The 22,273-nt window shown below is 43.2% G+C and overlaps 1 protein-coding gene across 4 annotated transcripts; it reads left to right on the forward strand.

Moving 5' to 3' along the window:
- The first annotated feature begins 863 nt into the window (after positions 1-863).
- SLC25A51 (solute carrier family 25 member 51) lies at positions 864-21,961 on the forward strand. Of its 4 annotated transcripts, none has more exons than XM_041763179.1 (3): positions 926-997; positions 4,367-4,450; positions 13,748-21,961. In XM_041763179.1, the coding sequence occupies exon 3, from the start codon at positions 13,789-13,791 to the stop codon at positions 14,680-14,682; it is 894 nt and encodes a 297-aa protein (XP_041619113.1). In that variant the 5' UTR covers positions 926-997; positions 4,367-4,450; positions 13,748-13,788; the 3' UTR covers positions 14,683-21,961. The 4 variants fall into 4 exon arrangements, with proteins under 4 accessions (XP_041619114.1, XP_041619113.1, XP_041619115.1 ...); XM_041763181.1 differs by lacking the exon at positions 926-997 and adding an exon at positions 1,406-1,544; XM_041763180.1 differs by lacking the exon at positions 4,367-4,450 and having other exon boundaries at positions 864-997.
- Positions 21,962-22,273: the final 312 nt, after the last annotated feature.

A 22,273-nucleotide genomic window follows, 5' to 3' on the forward strand; every position in this document is an offset into this window, starting at 1 on the left:
CCTTCAACCCCCCACACCTCTTGTGTGCCTCAGTTTACAAGTTAGAGCCATTATTCCTAGTGATGCTTACAAAGGCCAAAGGACTGGTGCCAGGCAAGCATCACTTTTCAGATAGGGGTTTGGACAGGGATTTGGGGCTTAGGAGCCAGGGACCTGTCAGAAGTGTCAGAGCTATTACTTCACCTAAGCCTTCCATTTCCCAGTGCAGTTGAGCCCAAGACCTGTAAGTTGCCTGAGGTTGAAAGGAAGGCGACTTTATTTTTAAAGGTTTTATTTGCCCCATGGTGGGCACAGAGAGGACTTAAAAATAAAATCTTAAAAAAAAACCATATAAAGGTTTTATTTATTCATGAGAGACAGAGACAGAGGCAGAGACATGGGCAGAGGGAGACGCAGGCTCCCCCGGGGCGCCCCATGGGGGACTCGATCCCGATCCCAGGACCCCGGGGATCGGGGCCTGAGCCACCCACGGGCCCCAAGGAAAGACCCTTTAAAGCGATGCGTCCGTCCTGACGCACACACAGGTGTTCCTCCGTGGCCTGCCTATCCGTAGCTGACAAAAGGCCACTCTGAGCGTTCGATGAAACCTAACCCAAGGCTACCGCGGGGAGCGAGGCGGGGCACCCACTACGGCCGACGCCCACCCGCACTCCCGCAGGGGCCCGCTGGAGGACCGTCGGCCGCCCCGCCGGCGGCACTGCGAGGCCACGCCGAGGGGCCGCTGCTCCGGCCGAGGCGCCCCGGTGCCTCCCGGCAGGTGTCGCCAGGGCCCTCCACCTGCCCCGCCGCGGCCAGGCGCACTCGGGCGGGGTCACCTGACTCTGCGGGTCCCGAGGGCCGGCGCGCCGGCGTCCGCCTCACGTGATCGGGCCCGGGCGGCGTCGAGCGCGTCACGCTACGCCCCGCGCCCGGGTCGGTCAAGGTCTGCGCCTGCGCGGCCGCTGCTCGCCGGCTCGCGGACCTGCGGGCTGGCGGTACGGGGCGCCCGCGGCGATGGGTGAGTGCGGCGGGCTGGCGGCGCGGGGTGTGCGCCCGGGCGGTGCGCGGGGGGAGTGGGGCGCGGAGGGGCGTGTGGAGAGGCCGCCCCGCCACCCCCGCGCGCCCTCCCGGGCGGGGCCCTCGCCGCCGGCGCTGGAGGAGGCGGCGCTCCCGCCCGGGCTCGGCTCCGCGCCCTCGCGGCTCCCGCCGGGCTTTGCGGGGTTTCGCGGCGTTTCGCGGGGTGTCGCGGGGTGTCGCGGGGTTCGCGGGGCGGCTGCCGGAACGAGCCTTCCGGCGAGGAGGCTGTGCGCTGCGGCGGACGCGCCCCTGCGGGGAGGTGCCTCCCGCGGCCCAGGAGCCGCAGGGCGGGCAGGGCCGGGCTTTGCCTTCGCCCCGGGGCGGGCGGCGTTGGGCGGCGGGAGGGTCCCTGCCCCCTACCTGCCCGCCCGGGTGCGGGGTTCTGGGCCCCCCGAGCCGGCTCAGTGTCGGAGACGGCGGGGGCCTCGGGGTGTGCCCAGCCCCCGCCCCTCTCATCGCACTCGGGGGAAATGGACGCCCGGAGGGCGGTAAGTCCAGCCGCAGCGGGTCAGGGCATCTGCGGCGACACCATGTTGCATCGCGTTGTGGGGAAAACTCCGTTGAACGGGGCTGTCGGGGGGCGGGCGGTTTGCTCATTTTAAACCTCTGTACTGATTAGCGCCGAGCGCAGTTAGGTCGAGCGTGTCGATGCCTCAGTTATGTTTACCCTTTGGGCATAACCTTTACTTGGCCGGGTCAGCTCTGCACAGCTGGTCTTAATTCCCACCCTCTGCTCTCTCTACCTGTAAGGAGTGAAACAGAAAGCCCTGTAGTGGCAGGGTTAGGGTAGTGAACTTGCCAGTTTGAGCCTCCTTCCACCCTTCCTCGGAAAGGATTCAGTGAAATCAAAAGGAACCAGAACCGGTCCGGTCCGCTCGTGGCTCCAGACCACAGGTTAGGCACTTCGGATCTGGAGTCACCCTTAGTGCATCTAAAGAAAAAAAAAAATCATAAGCGGCTACCTCCCTGAGTGGAGATCCCTGGTTTCTCCTTTGATAGATTAAAGAGTTGGGTTGGAGAATTGGATTTTTAAAGTAGGGACATTGCTTTGAATATTGTAGCAAGGTAGTGTGACCACTTGGATTGGAACCCAGACTGATCTTGTTCTGGTTGCTGACTCAGACTTGCTGACTGGTGGGAGTTCGCATCCTTTGAGAATTACACTTGTTTCCCCCCCCCCCCCCCCCCCCCCCCGTTTTTGCACAAAGACCTTTGTGCTGGGATCACATCTGGGCCTTGCTTATACGTGTGGGCTGTAAATTTCAGCGAGCGGTTAGACTACACAGTAATCATGCCACAAAATTTTGACACTGTAGTTGCTTGAAAGTCAGTATTAACTGTACTTCTATTCAGATAGCTCGAGTGTTTTAGGGAGCAAACAGTATTAAATTATGGTAAATTAGTTTTACAGGAAATTGCGAAGAATTACCCATGTTAAGGAATTTAAATATGGAGATCAGTTTAGTAAAGAAATTTAGCTGTGTTCACAGTATAAACAGTATAAACTCTAGACTCTATTGCCACAGAATACTGTGCACATTGTCCTTGCTTCTGTTACCAAATTAAAAATCTGCTTATACCCTCCTGGTGCATAGCATGAAACTAGAAGGAAAACGTCTTTTCACACAAGCATTGGTGGTTTCTTTGAAGACATTACAAGTCTCAGGAGATTAAAATTTAGAGGGAAAGTTTTAAATCTGTGAACTCTAGGAGGGTTTCGTTACCTTTTTCTATGCCCAGGCCTATTTATTTAAATTTGAGGCTCTAAATGTAGTGATTTTTAAAAAAATATTTTATTTATTTATTTATTCATTCATTCATTCATTCATTCATTCATTCATAGAGACACAGAGAGAGAGAGAGGCGCAGAGACACAGGCAGAGGGAGAAGCAGGCTCCATGCAGGGAGCCTGACGTGGGGCTCGATCCCAGGTCTCCAGGATCAGGCCCTGGGCTGCAGGCGACGCTAAACCGCTGCGCCACTGGGGCTGCCCTACAGTGATGTTTTTAAAATATCTTAAAGCAATTATATACAAGGGTCAGTAAACAGCTAACTTCTGCTAGCCACAGTTTTCTGTTTAATAAGTCTCCATTGTTACAAAGAACCATGACAAACTAGATGAATTAACTTTAATTTGCAAAATTTTGGAAACTAAATCATTCCAGTAAAAATTAAAAGTGAACATGGACAAAATTTGGTTGGTCGTGTGTACAAATAACTTAGTTTGTATTATCAAGGAGCAGTAGATTGTTAAACAGTTTGCAGGTGGTGGCTATAGAATTTAAAATGCATCGTTATGTATTCAGTATGTAAACGAAATTTCTTACATTTGTAAATTGTCACAATATGGTATATAATCTGAGTATTCTTGCAGATTTTATTATTCTTTAGTCCTGAGATGCTGAAGAAGAACACAGCATTACATCGATATAAAGCATTTCTTTTTAAAATGCTCAGTTGTTTTTAAAATGTTGGTTAATCTTAGATTGGCAAGTGTGTGTCAGCTAAAACAGTAAAAAGTGAGGATGTAGAAGACTAAGTGATTAATAATTATCAGATTCTACCCTCACTACTTTTTAAGCATCTTTAGACTTTTTTTTTAAAACTAGAAATGCCATGGGGGGGGGGGGTGCCATTGGTTTCCTTAACTGGTTAGGAGCACAAAATGTAACAGGAGGAAGGTATGTTTTAAGCAAATTTAAAAAGCTGTAGGTGTGGGTTTTTTTTTTCTGGTTCTCCCCAAGTCAGATAAATAAGATATGCATAAAAATGATGAAGAAGTGCTGTCCTACACAAGAAATGTATCCTGAATTAAAGGCAACAGCTGTTGAAATAGGAATTAGCATAAAAAGTAAGCAACAGGTTAACAGTTTTAAAAATTGAGTTTTCAGGGTGCCTGGCTGACTCAGGGTGCGTGCTACTCTTAATCTCGGGGTTGTGGGTTTGACCTCACGTTGGGTGTAGAAATTGCTGAAAAAAAAATCTTTAAAAAAATGGAGTCATCAAATGCTGCGTGGCACAATCTAGACTATATAAATTACTGAAGTACTGTTACCTAGGAAGGAGGAAGTCTGTATGGCTTTTAGCAAGAATGCTTTTCCAGAAAAGCAAATCAAAACAATGCAGTCAGCAAATTAAGGAGGCTATAGCTAGATATCAGAACTACGGCTTCTCATATCTGTGCTACAAGATCCTGTTTATCCAGAATGAACTAAAATTTCAGGACAAAACAGGGAATTTTAGAGAACATTTCTTTACCCATTTTAAGTTCTTTGCTTCTTTCTCCCCCACCCCCGCACCTGCATTTCAGCATGATCTAGCAGAAAGATGGCTACCATTGGTTACTATATTTTTCTTTCTGTGGCAAGACTGTCATGGAGCCTGGATATTTCAGGTTTGTATGTATCTCTTACATTGTTCTGTTGTGGTCAAAAACTTAGTAATGGACTTGGTGTACTCGGCTTGCTGCTGCTTTATTCTCCCACTAATAAAGGTCAGCTTCAGGGTGAATTAATCATCAAATCTTTTGAGATTGGACGGCCAAATATTAGGATCCACCCTTGTATGATCCTTTTGTGGGCCACTAGGAAGATGCTCTTCTCCAAGCATAAACAAAGGATATGATAAGACACACAAAGCCAAAGCAGGGTTGGATTCTGGAGTTGGGCACAATCAAATTCGAAATCAATGCCACTATGTTGAAGAAACAGGAAATGATGCAAATGATGAGGCAACCATCAATTAGACCAAAATTTTCCACAGAGTATCTTAAAGAGTAATATTAAAAAGTTTTGCTCAAGGGCGCCTGGGTGGCTCAGTCAGTTAAATATCTGTCTTTGGCTCAGATTATGATCTCAGAGTCCTGAGGTCAAGCCCCATGTTAGGCTCTCTGCTTAGTGGGGAGTCTGCTTCTCTCTTTCCCTCTCTGCTCTCCACCCCCCTCAAATAAATCTTTAAAAATAAAAAAAAGTTGTGTTCAAAGGAAAATGCATCTCCTGGAACACTCAAATTATGAAACGAAGAATAAATAAAAATAAGCATCTGACTGAAGAAATTAGAATACAGTAAACCTAGACAAAACAAAAGAGAAAGAGGAAAAACAGCTTTAAAAACTAAAAAATACTAAAATAGGTAATTTTGATAAGGTTTACATCGTTGACCAGCATAAGGAGGAAAAAGTGACAGATTGTTTTTATAAAGCCAATGGAACATTGACACTTGATCTTGGCATGAAGATGGTACTAAAATTGGAAATTTGATATGTTCTAGTGATGTGAAATTTTAAAATACTAGCAAATGGTATCCAGTGATACATTAAAAAAATATTTCACCGTGGCCAAGGAGGATTCATACCATTTTATAAGGGCAAGAGATTAATAAGAAATAATGGTAATGTATAGACAAATACATTAGAGGAGAAGAATAAGTCATCCTTGTTGACTACTTCTAGTGCTCGATTATGCTCTTGGATGCTTTATGTGTAGTAACTCAAGTAAGTGAGCCAACCTATGAGGTAGGTAACATCCTTATTTTATAAATGAGGAAATTAAGCCATGGAGCCATTGAGGAACTTAATGAAGCTCACACATTGATAGGTGGCAGAGCCAGGATTTGAACCAAGGCTGTTAGCTACAACTCAGAAATGTTGCACTAGTTCTGTCTCCAGTATTCATACGATCATCTCGGTAGCTCCCTAAAAGCATTTGACCAAAATTTCTGTGGGAAATTTTGGTGGGAAGTAGTGGTGGTAGTGGTGGGAAGGCTTTGAAAGTGGTTAAATTTCAGTAAAACAGGAATAAATGTGTATTCCCTTCCACATTTGAAAACTAAGCCCTTATTGGTTGATTATTAGTACTAGAAAAATGGAATCCAGTTTTAATGGAAAACAGTTTTGTAGTAAATAGTGGGAGAAAGAGGCTTACATTAAAAAGATCCACTAGGGATCCTTGGGTGGCTCAACGGTTTAGCGCCTGCCTTTGGCCCAGGGCGTGATCCTGGAGTCCCGAGATCGAGCCCCACATCAGGCTCCCTGCATGGAGCCTGCTTCTCCCTCTGCCTATGTTTCTGCCTCTCTCTTTCTCTATCTGTGTCTCTGATGAATAAATAAAATCTTTAAATAAAAATAAAAATATACACTAAGGATGAATGCAGAATGAAGTTTTGGGGTTTTTATTTTTATTTATTTTTTAAAGGTTTTATTTACTCATTCATGAGAGACAGAGGGAGAAGCAGGCTCCCTGAAGGGACCTGATATGGGACTTGGTCCAAGGACCCTGGGATCATGACCTGAGCCAAAGGCAGACGTTAAACTGTTAGACCACCCAGGCATCCCCAGTTTTGGGATTTTTAATGTAATTTATCTGATGAAATTATGTGATAGCTCTAGAAAAATGTTTTGCTTCGTATTTGCAGCATAGTCCTAAAGGTGCGTAGGAATAGATGCTGAACCGGGAAGGTTATTTGAGTGGGTACAGATTTTATTGGGGCCAGTTGATCAGTAAACATTTTTGTGTCATGGTAATCTGTTTCCCTGTATAAACTTGAAACTACTAGGACTTGGATTATAAATACTTTATGACAACTTCCTGTTTCTCACACCAAAAGCCAGTGTCATGCTTAACAGTAATTTCTAGCAAAGTTCCCATAAATATCAAGAAAAATATAAGAGTATCCACTATTAGTATAATTTAATTTTGTTCAGGAAGTATTTGCCAATCTAATAAGCCAGAAGAAAGATACATATTATAGAGAAGTCAAAATTTTTTGTGGCATTTTATAGTGGAAGCTGAAGCAAATCCAGTCCAAAAAAATTGGGAAAATAGCAAGAGGATATGGTAAGTTGGCTGGTTCTAACCTTAATACGCAGGAATTCGTAGTTTTCCATAGGCAGATGAAAACCAGTTCAAAAATTAATTGGAAGGAAACAGCCCATTTGTGAGAGCAACTAAAAAGGTAAAATACTAGACATAAGAAATACTCAAGAGGGCACCTGGGTGGTTCAGTCAGTTAAGCATCTGCCTTTGGCTCCAGTCATGATCCCGGGTTGCTGGGGTTGAGTCCTGTGTTGAGCTCCCTGCTCAGCGAGGAGCCTGCTTCTCCCTCTCCTCCCCATTCATGTTCTCTCTCACCATCTCTGTCGCTATCTCTCTCAAATAAATAAAATAAAAAATCATTTAAAAAAATTTTCACAATCTAGGGGCACCTGAGTGGCTAAGTTGGCTAAGCCTGCAACTTGATTTTGGCTCAGGTCATGATTTTAGGGTCCTAGGATCCAGCCCCACATTGAGCTCCTTGCTCAGAAGGGAGTCTGCTTCTCTTCTCCCTCTCCCCCTGTTCCTCTTGTTCGTGCTGCGTGAGTGCACATGTTTTCTTCTCTCTCATATCTTTAAAGAATAAAAGAAATATTCAAGATCTCTATGAAAATTTTTATAAATGCTACTAAAGTTTGTAAAAAGACACAAAAAAGAAGACCTCATATTCCTGTAAAGGACAGTTTAATTTTGGAAGAGTGACAGGTCTTTAAATTTATCTATGAAGTTGCTTTCTCTGTAAGATGTCAACAAGATTTTTGGGAGGAATATAACAAAGATACACTAAAGTTTACCAGGAAAAGTGTGAAAGCCAGGAAAACCGCTAATTCTGAAAAGAGTATGGGGAAGCACTACCAGATGGTGACAAGCATCCTACTATCATAGTGGGTCAGAACAGGTTGGTGCTAGAGAAGTGCTGGGCTACTCGCAGAGCAAGTGCAGACATATGCACACATGTTCATGGGCACTGATCACTTCCATAGGCAATCTCTTCTCTTTGCCTCCTTACGCAGAAATTCCAGAGATTACAGTATGGTTCCTAAGTGAAACTATGAAAGTTATAGAGTGAAGCATGAATTGATTACTTGTTCATAATATTAGAGTGAATGAAGGTCTTCTGAGGATGTAAAGCCTAGAGACAAAGAGCATAGATTTATTTATTTTTAAAGATTTTATTTATTCATGAGAGACACACAGAGAGAAAGAGGCAGAGACACAGGCAGAGGGAGAAGCAGGCTCCATGCAGGGAGCCCAAAGTGGGACTCGATCCCGGGTCTCCAGGATCAGGCCCTGGGCTGAAGGTGGCGCTAAACTGCTGAACCACCGGGGCTGCCCCAAGATCATAGATTTAATATCAAAATTAAGAACTTCAGTATCACAAAAATAATAAAGTAGGGAAAATATTTGCCACAATTTGATTAATAGAACTAGGAATAATTTTCTTCATATATGAAGATTTTACAAACCAGAAAAGTTTTTTTCTACCTATTAGAAATGTGGGTATGAAATTTTCACATTAGAAATGTGAAATTTAGTAAAAAACTCTATGGTCAAAATGAAAAGTGCTGTAGTTTAATCGAAAATTTTAAATGACAAAGATTTTTTACACATCAGAGGGTTAGAAATTACAGTTTAATACCTGGTGCTGGAAATGATGGGGAACTGGTATTGACTGGCATACATGTAATGGAAGTATAAATCATCCTATTTTCTGGGGGCAATTTGGAGTAGCTATCAAAACGTTTCTGAGCCAGTAATGCCATTCTAAAGATTTATCCTACAAATAAACTTGCAAGAGTTCACCCAGGTAAGGTGTAGGTACAAGGTTGCCCAATGCAGCATTCTTTAAAAGAAGTAAGGGAAAAAAACAAACTTAAAAACGGACCAAAATAGGAGACAGAATAAATTATATATAATACATCTAATTATTAGAATGTTATATATACAATCATTCAAAATATGGGGATATCTCCATGCTCTTACTAGAAAATCTTATTGTGAAATGTGGGTGTCACTGGTAGTGAGCTGATTGGTAAAGAGGCTTTTCCACTAGTCAGGCTGGACGCAGCCCTGAGCCAGGGCAATGAGCTTAAAGGGGGGAGATGTCTGTATATGTAACTGATTTATAACAACTTTATTTTCTCTTAAAAAAAAAAAAAAACATCTTTTTATAATGTTTAACGTGTAAATTTTTTTCCTAAAACAGTAATATATTTCTTTTGTGCATTTTCATTTAAATGACTCATTTGGTTTTTGGATCTGTAAGCAGCCCAACTCCAAGGAATCTGGCATCTCTGAGTCAAGCATAAGTCATTATTTAACAGTTTTAATACCTGCTAAAATTAGAAATAATTCCTGTTCCTGAGCCAGGCCTTTGGTTATTTACACTGCAGAGGAACAATTTTTACTGCCCCTTTAAACCGATTCACACTAGCGCTGAGGAGCATTAAGATGTAAGTCGCTGCCTTCAGCACTCTGCCAAAGGGGAGAGTATGTTCTTCATGAACAAAGTGTTCTGGTGCGCAGAGGTGGTGTGGCTCTCCTGCTTTTGGGGATGGATGCTGTAAGTAGGGGACTTGGTGCCCAGGAAAGTTTCCTGACCCCTTTCAGGACCTTCCTTCGGGCAGAGTTTGGGCCTGCAGTGGTTTCCAGTAACAGTTTTTCTCAGCTGAGGAGTTTAGATTTTCTAATAGGAACATGGAGCAAGCCAACTGGAACTCCAAAACAAAGAGACTTTAGGCCAAAGTGTTCAGTGTTTCATTTTCTTCTTAGTCTATCTTGTGGGAAGAGGACGCACAGACCCTGGTGTGACACACTTAATGAAAATAGCTTGTTTCCATTTGCTTCACATGAGAAAGGAAAAATACAGTGCACAGTAGTGTCAGCAGGTCTTGGGATCTTCCTGAGGGTCTCTCCTAAAGCTGGTCTAAGGCTGCTTCCCCATCCTCCTCTGCCCACTCACCATTTTTCCACCCACATTATACTCCAGCAGAACGTATTTGAAAAGTTTCTCAAGAACACGACACTGCAGCTCCTTTGACACAAGACCTACACCTTCTTCTGTGCCGCCACCTTTAGCTGAGTGTGCTTTACCCTGTTTGCCCACTGTCCTGTCCTGTCACTGTCTCTAGATAGCTTGTTAATGTGGGGCCTTTATACACCTTGTGCGTATATTTCCCTGCTTTCATTTATCACACTGTAGTCTAATTATTTGCGTGTCTTATCTCTCTCGAGGCCAGGGTTCTTGTTTATCTCTAATCTCGGATACACAGGGCAGTGCCTTTGAATAGTTGGGTGAATTTAATTTTCTTAGTATGCTAAGAGACCAGTGTAAGAGCAGCAGAAGAAATCCCCAACAAAAATAAATGAAAATCTTGACAGTGTTATCCTGTAAGTCTGAATGAAACTGGAAAAACTTTTTTTTCTTAAGATTTTACTTAGTTTCTTGAGAGAGGAGGAGAGAGCATGAGTAGGTGGTAGGGGTAGAGGGAGAAGCAGACTTCCTGCTGAGCAGGGAGCTTGACATGGGGCTTGATCCTAGGACCCGGACATCAGGACCAGAGCCAAAGACAGATGCTTAACCGACTGAGCCACCCAGGCACTCCAGAAAAAGCATTTTTTATTACAAACTTAAGGAGGAAGGACACCACTGGGAAGGCTGATGTTTGTTGACTGGACCCTGACTGCCTTGCTCCCTGTGCCACCCCTCCCCTCCCCTCCCCTCATTGTTGTTAAGACTCTTTAGCTGACTTTCACTTTGGTTGTGCAGGGTAGATGGCATCTGCCTTGGTTCTAAGTGTGGAAGCTGAGCCTCAGAGAGGTACAGCAAACTGTCTTAATTGGTCTGTCAGTGTCACCCTTTTGTCATCCTCATTAGACCTTCATTATCTTCATCTGTTAACTTAAAAAATACAGAAAAGGAAAACAGCATTATTGTGAAATTGAGAAAATATGACCTGCCGTTTTTTTTTACATAGATAAAAAAAATAGCATTGTCACTTGTCAGTAAAAAGTAATCTTTTTATACCATTTACTGATCAAAAGATTCAACTGCTACCTAAAATTTCATTAACATTTTTAAAAATTCAAACTACTGAACCTAAAATACTCTTATTTTTATTTTTTTAAAGATTTATTTATTTATTTATTTATGATAGAGGCAGAGACACAGGAGGAGGGAGAAGCAGGCTCCATGCTGGGAGCCCAACTCAGGACTCGATCCCGGGACTCCAGGATCGCGCCCTGGGCCAAAGGCAGGCGCCAAACCGCTGAGCCACTCAGGGATCCCCTACTCTTATTTTTAACATCCGTATGACATCCTGTCAGGTGGCTACATTTTCATTTATTAATTGGGCATGAATTGTTGAGCATTTAATTTTTATTCAGTATTTCTCTAAAGAGCATTGTTGTGACCGTCTTGTAGTTGAAGCTTTGTGTACCTCTTGTATGAATAACTATTTCCCTAGGCTGTCCTCCTAGAGGGGAGGTGATGGTTGTGGATGTGTGTTCTATGTTTGATGTTAAATTTCTGTGGCTCCTGTAGCAATAAGCTCCCCAGGAACTGGTTCTGATTCTTTTCTATGTTTTAGCTCTGCACTGCACTTCATAGTAATTGCATTTTAAAATCTGTCATGAATGCTCCACAGTTGATAGCAGCATGTATGAAACTATACCCATTAAGCAGTAACTCCCTGTTGCCCTTTCTCCAAGCCCCTGGTAACTCCCATTCCCCTTTCTGTCTCTATAAATTTGACTGTTTTATGTACTTTATATAAGTCATACAGTACTTGTCCTTTTATGACTTGTTTCACTTCATGTTCTCAGTGTTCATCCATGTCTGATAGCATGTGATGGGATTTCCTCCCTCTCTAAGGCCACATGGCATTCCACTGTATGTGTATACACCAAGTCTTGTTTATCCACTCATCCATCAGTGGACATTTCTGTTGCTTCCACCTTTTGGCTGTTGTGAGTACTACTGCTGTGGATGGGGTGTCACATACCTCTTGAGACTCTGCTTTCAGTTTTTAACAGATACATACCTAGGAATGGGACTGCTGAATCCTATGGTAGTTGTTTGTAGTTCTGTTTTAGTGGCTGCGTCATTTTGCATTCTCACCAGGGACTCTACGTCTCCACATCTCTACCAACTCTTGTTTTTTGGTTTTTTATTTTTTTTAAAGATTTTATTTATTCCTGAGAGACAGGGAGAGAGAGGCAGAGACACACAGGCAGAGGGAGAAGCAGGCTCCACGCAGGGAGCCCGACTTGGGACTCCATCCCAGGTCTCCAGGATCACACCTTGGGCTGAAGGTGGCGTTAAACCACTGAGCTACCCAGGCTGCTGGGCTTCAAATCTTCAGCAGTCTGATATACAGCCACTTTGTTCAGGGCAGCCTCCCAGAGTCACTGCCATCCTTTGGTATGATAGCAGGAACATGCACCCTGCAGTCAGACACAGCATGCCAGTTCCACCAGTTACTTTCTGTACCTCGAACAAAGGAGAGTATTGGTTTTTTCATTGGTAAAACTGGGAAAATAATGTTTATTTGATGCAGTTGTTTTGAGAATTAAATATGTGAAAATACAGTATAGTACATACTTGCAGGCCTTCCATGCCCTTATTCCAGCTTCTACCTCCCAAAATGCATGCTTAGAGTCCCTTATCCACAGCACATATTTATCATACAAAGTATTTACATTGTGGTGTATTTGTTTACCTTGGCAGTCTCCTATAAATTGTGAGTTCTTTGCTTTTGAATCTCTAGCATTTGGCAGAGGGCCTAGTCCAGAGTAGACACTAAGTGTTAGTGAACAATGAATGAATGCATATTTTGCTATTTTAAGTTCTCAGCAGAGGACTTAAATAAATAAAATAAAATCTTTAAAAAGGGGGGGGGGAGGAATCCTGAGACCAAAAAATTTGAGACTACAGGACTAGTTCATACGTACTATACAAGACAGTATATATGATTATCCTTCCACAAAAAGACTTAACTTATTCAAGAGAGACAGAGAGACCAAGACACAGGCAGAGAGAGAAGCAGGCTTCATGCAGGGAGCCTGATGTGGGACTTGATCCTGGGACTCCGGGATCACACCCTGAGCCAAAGGCAGATGCTCAACTGCTGAGCCACCCACACATCCCTCAGGACCCCTTTACACTTAAAAATTTTGTGACCCTAAAGAGCCTTTATTTAGGTGGATTAGTGTTTATGGTCTTAGAAATCAAAGTTTTAAAATTAATTCACTTTATTTATTTTAAAGATAAATTGCAAGAGTAGGAGGAAGGATGAGAGGCAGCAAGGGGAGGGAAAGGGACAAGCAGGTTCCACCCTGAACGCAGAGCTGGATGCAGGGTCTGATTCTACAACTCTGAGATCATGACCCAATCCAAAAATCAAGAGTTGGTCGCTCAACCCACTCAACTGACTGAGACACCAGGTCCCCCTGATTCACTTTAAAATAACACATTAACATAGACAACACATGTTCATGAAAAATAACTATTTTCCAAAAAATTAATGAGAAAAGTATGTTTTCCAGTTTTGCAGGTCTGTGTAATGTCTGGCATAAAAGGTAGGTGGAGCTTCCTATCTGCTTCTGCATTGTGTCTGTGATGAGAAGTTGTTATGGTTAAAGTACATAGAGAAAACCCAGCTTCACACAAATATGTGGCTGGAAAAGGAAGGACTTCCTGGACCCCTACAAGGGTGTCAGGGACCCCCAGGGGCCCTCTGAAAATACTGAAAAAACTACTGCTGTAATCTTAAAAGGGAAAATGTGATAGTGTCCAGAAATTAAAGGGTTAAGGAAGGAAGAATTCCACTTGTTTAGCCCTGTATATAATGGCTTAACTGTTGTCATTTTGTTATTCGTAGGTTAAAAATATCCTTCATGAAGAAGAAAGATCTTAAGCAACATGGTGGATTCAGAAGCTCATGAAAAGAGACCGCCCATCCTAACATCTTCAAAACAAGATCTGTCACCTCACATTGCAAATGTTGGTGAAATGAAGCATTACTTGTGTGGCTGCTGTGCAGCTTTCAACAATGTAGCAATCACATTTCCCATTCAGAAGGTGCTCTTTAGGCAGCAGCTGTATGGAATCAAAACCCGGGATGCAGTGCTTCAGTTGAGGAGGGATGGCTTTCGAAACTTGTACCGCGGAATCCTTCCCCCACTGATGCAGAAGACAACTACACTGGCACTTATGTTTGGTCTGTACGAAGACTTATCTTGCCTTCTCCGGAAGCATATCAGTACCCCTGAGTTTGCAACCCGTAGTGTGGCAGCAGTACTTGCAGGCACAACAGAAGCGATTTTCACTCCATTGGAAAGAGTTCAGACATTGCTTCAAGACCATAAGCATCATGACAAATTTACAAACACTTACCAGGCTTTCAAGGCACTCAAATGCCATGGAATTAGAGAGTATTATCGAGGCTTGGTACCTGTTCTTTTCCGCAATGGATTCAGCAATGTCCTTTTCTTTGGCCTTCGAGGTCCCATTAAGGAGCATCTGCCTACCGCCAAAACTCACAGCGCCCATTTGGTCAATGATTTTATCTGTGGAGGTCTGTTGGGTGCCATGTTGGGAATCTTGTTTTTCCCAGTTAATGTTGTGAAAACTCGCATGCAGTCTCAGATTGGTGGGGAATTTCAGTCTTTTCCCAAGGTTTTCCAGAAAATCTGGCTAGAGCGGGACAGGAAGCTGACAAATCTTTTCAGAGGTGCTCATCTGAATTACCATCGATCCCTCATCTCTTGGGGCATAATCAATACAACTTATGAGTTCTTGTTAAAGATTATATGAAAGAAACTATCAGTTAAGTGCCATTTATTAACTGAATAGATCTAAGAAGAATGTGGTTTGGCATTGTTCCTAATTGGCCAAATATAAGTTGGTGTCATTAGTTCAGGGCACAGTGAATTATGGGCAACGCTGTTTTCTTGAAGCACCAACAAATTCAGAATAAAAGGTTCTAATAGGAAAATATAAGGGGTTTTTGGTTTTGTTTTTTATCATTATCTGAGAACTTTGGGCTAATTGCCTGGTTAATAGTTGTCTATCTGGCTGCTTTTGACAAGGAAAACTAGTAGCCAAGGTATGATTCTTTTTTCCAAAAGTCTTTAAATCTTCTGTATTGAAATGTCAGTGGCCATGACCAGCCAGAGAAAAGGCTCCTAGAGAGAGCCCTGTGAATTCTCAGGCTTCCTTCTCTTACTCCATTTCTTGCTTCTCTGCTCTTAGGAGGAGTTGCAAAGGGTAGTCTTCGTTAAACATAAGCATATACTTGTAGGACAAAGGACAGAGGAAAACAGCTTATTAGATGTAGGCTTTTTATGATAAATTGTTTATATTAGTTTTGAAACTAAGTACCTATTGGGATAGTCCTTACAGACTATTCAGACGTGGTGTGGCCCACCCAAGCAGCTAGTCAAAGCTTCCATTTTGCTAGGTTGGAGAGTTTTGTGTTTAGTTCTGAATATGACCTTAACCCCTCCCAGATGTCCTAATGTTAATTTCACTTATTTCATTGCCAAAACATGAGGAGGCCTAGATTTCGTTACTGATGTTTCCTCCTGTGAAGAAATTTTATATTAATTGCAAACTCTGGTTAAATCCGTTTCTTTGATTAATTGTTGCCAACTTAAGAGCTTTGGGAGTTTGGGGAGTGTTTTTTCTTTGAGTCATAGTTTGTCATATTGAAGTATCTTGTTCTCTTAAAGCCCTCCTTTAAAAAAAAAAAACCACTTCCATAAAATAGTATTTTGGAAGTCTATTAATGGGATTCTAGATTTCTCTCCCCTGGTTTCTAAGCATTACAGAAGGGAAAAACCTCAAGATAGCTTTCATCCCAGAGTGTTAGCTTTTTTATTTGACTCTTGGAAATAGAGACTTCCATTAGGATTTTTACATTTTGGGAACCCAGTTTTACCATTTTATCATTAAAACCGTAAGACAGTTTGAGATGATAAGATCTAAATAAATACATTTAAAGGATTAATTTTAAATGCTGCTAGTTCATAATAGCTGGGTAGCATACTCATCCCTTACATGACAGAGAAAAACTTACTTGTCAAAGGAATTAGATTTTAAAATATTTTTTCCAGATGAAGCAAAATGCCTCTACCAATTGATTAACTAATAAAATATGGAACATCCTAGAAAAGTAATTTATCAACCTTTTAAAAATCCACATCTGTAAATAAGTAGTTAAGATTGCTTGCCAGCATCTGACATGGCAGTTAGATTTCTTACTATTAGTTTTTCATCATTCTGGGTAATTGCATATGAATATGTGCATACACTGACCAAAATAAAATCAGGGTCTCAGTTGGTAGTTTACTCCATTTCTGGGCAGATAGTCCCAAAAGAGATGTTTACCTCTAAATGCAATATGGCTGGTCGAATAAGCATCCTTCCAACATAAAGGATTGAGAAGCGTTATCAAGCACTTGCCAGGCAGTAATGAGCCTCAGTAGCTTTACAACAGTCCCTCAAAATGTGTTGGAAATGGCAGTTTTCTTTGGAAACCAAGATACAGAGGTGAGGATTTCAGAAAAGGATTTGACACCAAATAAACGTGAGTAGCATCCTTTGGCTTACTGAATTGAGTCTGGCTTTGAATCGGGAGATGAAGGCATCTGGTCTGAGCATCAGTGGTGTGTCTTGGTGATGCTCAGTGGGTGGCAGGTGAGTTAGGGGATGGGCTTCCTTTTGTCTATACACTCCTGTGAGGTGACGGATACTGAAGTTCTAAAGCACTTTGTGAAATACAGATGAAGTGAGAATTTGAAAGGGGATACTTTGGTTTCTGCAATCTCAAACTTGTGGCGTTTAAAAACATTTTGAAGATCGATTTTAACTCCTAATATATTTGGATTTCTTTGTCACTTTTTACAGCTTTTGAAGACCAAACTGTAAATACATTACCAGGGATGGGTTTGTCTTGTCCTATAGACTTCTTAAATTTGACAAAAAATAAACTTGCTTGTGGTAGCCAATAGCTTTGTCTGAACCTTAAAAGAAGTCAAAATGTGTTATTAATAAGAGATTCTAACTACTTGTTTTTACTTTCAGTGTGAACTAGTAATTTTGAAAAGGCAAACCTGATCGAATAACTTTATCTGAAGAGCTTTAAAAGTGGCCTTTCTGTTACATATGTGGCACAGACAGTTTATGAGCACAGGCACCCTGGTCCTGCCTCCCATACTTCATCTCTGATGCCACCAGAGATGTTATGGATTCTATATTTAGAACGCTTGGGGTAGTATGAGCCCTCCGGACTGCATCACAGAGCAAACACAACCTCTCTATGGTGGCAGATTTGTGTCTTTGTTTCATTTGTGGTTGGAGACAGTTGATGTTTTTGTCTCAATACTCACCGTACCTTATGGTTGGTTATGTAATCACTTGCTATATATTGTAAACTGTGCAATAAAACAGAATTGTGTATCTAGAGTCCTCTTTGGAGACCTGAAATTTCCTAGCTCGATTACAGTGGTAATACTCCGTTCTCATGCTGTGCAAACATAAGGGAATCGGCGGCAGAGAGGATGTGTTTGGAATGGGACTGGGAGTGCTTCTGGGTCAGCTTACTGCACTGTGGGAAATGGCAGGTCATTGTGGATGAAGTTGTGTAGGGAGACAAGAGCGGTCAAAGTGAAGGCAAGACCGGAGAGCACATGTGAGGGAAGGGTGAGCGATCAGACTTGACCTCCTTTAAATTAAATTACCCTCTGGTTTCTCATATGTGTATAAATGCGTATCAAAGACTTAACAGGCGTTCTCCTTAAATTTGAGGATTTTTTTTTTTCATTTTTAATGTCTTTTTGCTTAATGGTATTTGCTTGCCTAAATGGCTCCCAAATCGTGGAGGAGTCTCTATATGTTTGGGTTTTTTTTAAGTTTCATTATTAAAAGTGGTTAAGCACACAAAGCTGTTTTTCTTTAACATTTTTTAGTTTTGAGACTGAGTTTAAATGAAATTTATTAAGTGTGTCAGTTAACTTTCTTTTGGTAATTATGTTCGGAATAAAGTGGGTTTTTTTTGTATTTATTTATGATAGTCATACACACAGAGAGAGAGAGAGAGGCAGAGACACAGGCAGAGGGAGAAGCAGGCTCCATGCACCAGGAGCCTGACGTGGGATTCGATCCTGGGTCTCCAGGATCGCTCCCTGGGCCAAAGGCAGGCGCTAAACCGCTGCGCCACCCAGGGATCCCTAAAGTGGGGTTTTTTAAAGTCTGTTCTATTTGATCTTCTCTTGTGGTTGGGTTAGAGTTACTAGCACTTTTTTGTGGTGAAGTCTTTTGAGAGAAAACATTTAGCCTACTACTTTGACTCTTCAGCAACTCCACCTGATAATTTGTAGGTAAGACAGTCCTTTATTTATCCATCTTACTTGGTCAAGAGGAGTGCCAGATAAGTTAATTTTCCAGGAGCGCCTGGGTGGTTCAGTCAATTGGACATCTGCCCTCGGCTCAGATGGCTCAGATAGTTCGGGGATTGGGCTCTCCTTGCTTGATGGGGAGTCTGCTTCTGCTTCACCCTCTCCCACTCCCCCTGCTTGTACTCTCTGTCTCACATAAAATCTTTTAAAAAGTTAATTTTCCAGATAGCTTAACTGCAAAGCATATGGTTTTTCCTAAATAAAATAAACTTTTACCTACTGAGTATAAACTTAGCATATTCAGCTTATCAATAATTTCTGTGGTGTGCATACTTTCAGGGTCACAGTTACCCCAAGCTAAATGATCTGGACGTTTGTGCTTTTTGAGTTTTTTTTTTTTTAATTTTTTTTTTAAATTTTTATTTATGATAGGCACACAGTGAGAGAGAGAGAGAGAGGCAGAGACACAGGCAGAGGGAGAAGCAGGCTCCATGCACCGGGAGCCCAACGTGGGATTCGATCCCGGGTCTCCAGGATCGCGCCCTGGGCCAAAGGCAGGCGCCAAACCGCTGCGCCACCCAGGGATCCCCTTTTTGAGTTTTCTAATATCTCCTTTTGACTTCACAGCTACTCCTGTCAGGAGATGGTGAAATTATACTAGCTATATACTGTTGTGTACACTTCGGATTTTGAGGTGCTCCCTGTCTCCAGGACGGTAGAGGTGGTCTGATGAGGACCACTAGGGAAGGGAGCAGTTGCCACCATAGCGCTTCTAAAACTCCAGTTCAGGGTTGGAATTCATCATAAAAGTGAATATCCTGAACTTTAGAATTGATGAGAGGGGTGTTGTCCACGTCATCTGATGTATCATTTTAGCCTGCCACAGCCGCCGGGGGCGCAGGGTGAGGGGAGCGAGTGGTGTGCTCCCCCGGGTGTGACTGGGAGTGGGCCGGGGGGACCCTGGCAAGCTGCGGGCTGCTCCGAATCGCCAAGAGGCGGGCGCACAACTTAATCCATTGAGCTTCAGGGGTTTCCAAGGGGGATCTTTTTTCCAGTGAGCATATCTGATTTTGAAGTAGAAATTGAGGATAAAATAGGACTTCGCTATACTCTGTGCCTTCGAGCCATTCTGCACGTAGCAGTAAGAGGAACCTTTCGGAAGGCCGATCCAGGCCCTGCTCAGTCCCCGCCCTCAGCCACAGGACACTCTCTCGTCCCGCCCTGTGTCCGTACCCCCAACCCCCCAGCTCAGCACTCCTCCCCATTCACTTAACTCCTGCTGAGGCCTTCCCATCTCTGCTCAAATGTCACTATCTCAGGGAAGCCGGCTCACACTTTCAGGACTCCAGTTCCCTTCTTGTATGTTCTTATGCCACCACCCACCTGTTTTAATTGGACTGATTATTCGATGTTTCCTGCCCCTTTGAGTGCCAGCTCCTTAAGGCTGGGGCTCTGCTGTCACATCTCCGCTCAAGTGCCTGGCCCCGTGTCTGACACCGGTAGAGATCTGGTAAAAAAGAATCAGTCAAAAGAATGAAAGGACAGGTGAATATTTAGGATCATGGCATTCTGGAATATCCTGTCTGACCTTCATTCCTTGATGGGTCCTGGGGGTTCCGTAAGGAAACAACTTTTACCTGGCTTGGGCTGCCATGGTGAAATACCGTAAACTAAGTGGCTTAACCGACAGTGATTTCTCACACAGTTCTGGAAGCTAGGGAGACCAAGATGAGGGTGCCAGCAGACTTGGTTCCTGGTGAGAGGCCTCTCCTTGGTGGACAGACTTCTCACCGTGTCCCCACATGGCAGAGAAAACCTCGTGACCTCATCTAAACCTCCTCACCTCCCAAAGGCCCCACCTCCACATCCCATCATACTGGGGTTAGGCCTTCAACATTTGGAGGCGATACAGACATTCAGCCCATAAGGTGTATGAGCCTAAATGATTGATGAGCCTAACGATCATCTTAAATAGTGTGGACTGCCGCTTTGTTAGAAGTGCCGTGAAGGCAGTGACTTAAGAGCAGACCACTTCTATCATCACTGATCCTTCATTGCCAACAGAAATAGAAGTTTCGGTTCAGGCATTCTGGGGAACTGGTCATGACTAGTCAGCAGTTCGTTGTGGGTAAAGTAGTGACCTCCTGATCTGAAGCACACCAAAAAATGGGGAATGCGTTGAGTTCTGTGGAGAAGGCTACCTTTGTGTCTCCTGCGACACTAGGACAATGAAACCCATGTCTCTTTCAGGGGTCGCTATACCTACACTTGCTAAGTGGCTCCTGATATAGAGCCTTCTCCCTTCCCATGGGCAAAGAGCAGCTTTGGACCTTCTCTCATACTTCTCTGGGAAAGAAGTAATTGAACAAGAAATTGCCAGGTTCTCCTGGGCTCCTCACTCCCCAGTAAAAAATGGCCAGAGTTTTGAGGAGGTCAGATAGTAGGGAAAAGTGGGTATGTATGGGATCCAAGTACTTTTCATTTGTAATCTGAATGTAAATGATGAAGGTGGGGAGTAAAAGGCTGGCAGGTGTCCTAGGATTGATAGGCCTTGAGAAAGCAGAGGTGACATCCAAGATCAGAGGTTTGCCTTTGATGTTTGGAGCCCTTCAAAGCTGCTGCTACTTGTGGGCCGGGAACAGAAAGGCATATTGTTTTTGTGTTTGAGGGCAGTACTACATGTATCTGAGTTTATGTTAACTCAAGCTACAGAAAAACAGAATAGCTAATAATTTCAGTTTGTGCCTTTTACAGTTTTTTCCTGGTTTCCTTTGTTCAGCAAATTTCCCATACATCCATCTGCTTAGTACTAGAAAGCTGCCCTATTAAGGACAATAATTTTAAATTAGAAAATTCCAGACTTGTGGAAAACACGGAGAGCGTTGGCTGCCTGAGACAAATGCCAAAGTAAAAATGTAAAGTTCCCTTGATTCCCTACTGGCTCCCGGGCTGGATGAGGTCTGCTCCTGTGGCGTATGGTGACTTCCAACCCCGGTGCGCTCTCCGCGATGTTTGTGCTGTATCCTTCAAGACAGTGTGAACTCTCGGAGGGCAGGGACTCTGATCTCCGTATCCTTAGACGAGAGAGGTTCTCATAGTAAATATCTGTTCAACGAATAAATCCTACTCTGATCCCAGATGTTCTCTGGGAACTATTACTAATTATTCTGTTTCAGAGATAACTTTGAATTTCTTAGGAATGTCTTTTTAAAATCTATAGGATTCTATTTATATTGAATTTCTAGAAAAGGCAAATCTGTGCTAGAAGTGGGGGTAGACAGTGGTTGCCTCTGGGAGGGAAGGCAAGGAGAGTGGAAGGGGTATGAAGGAACATTCTGGGGATGATGGTAATACTCTCTGTCTTGATACAGGTTTGGGCAACACAGGTGTGTATATTTGTCTGAACTTAGCAGACATACCATTAATACCTCATTGTGTGGAAAATTTAAAGCAAAGATACTGAATTTTAATGATCATGTATTGCTGAGGATTTTTAGGAGGATGGGTACAGGTATCTGCAGTTTATTCAAAATACATAAAAGATTAAAATGGATTGATGGATGGATAGAGTATTAGATTTGTGATAATTAGGAAAACCTTAATGGTCCAATCATGGTCAACAGATGTCCACTGTAAAATTCTTTGAACTTTGCTGTATGTTGAACATTTTCATAATAAAATGCTGAGAGAAATCATTAGGGAGTTTATCATGGTATCTGCTGTCTGCACTGTATTGATTCTTTAGTTTAATTCTTTCAGTGTGTGTATTCCTCTTAAACTTCCATGAAGTGCCCGGACGCCACAGCCATCCTTGCTAGGCGGGAACACCAGCCTGCGGCCCTCCCACCCATCAGAAAGTATGGCCTCCACCTCCTCCACCGCCCCAGACTGACAGGGCACATCCACTTGCTGCTTCCTAAGATTGCCCAGTGGCAAGGGGTCCACTTGCCCCTTGAAAGGAGGGGGGGTGGGGATGGATTGTGATTTTCCTGCCAGTACACTGCAAC

This window comes from Vulpes lagopus, chromosome 7, assembly GCF_018345385.1.
Source record: "Vulpes lagopus strain Blue_001 chromosome 7, ASM1834538v1, whole genome shotgun sequence".
Taxonomy (NCBI): Eukaryota; Metazoa; Chordata; class Mammalia; order Carnivora; family Canidae; genus Vulpes; species Vulpes lagopus.

Excerpts from the sequence above, each read along its gene's own strand:
- SLC25A51 (XM_041763180.1), top strand. The coding sequence starts at position 13,789 with ATGGTGGATTCAGAAGCTCATGAAAAGAGACCGCCCATCCTAACATCT.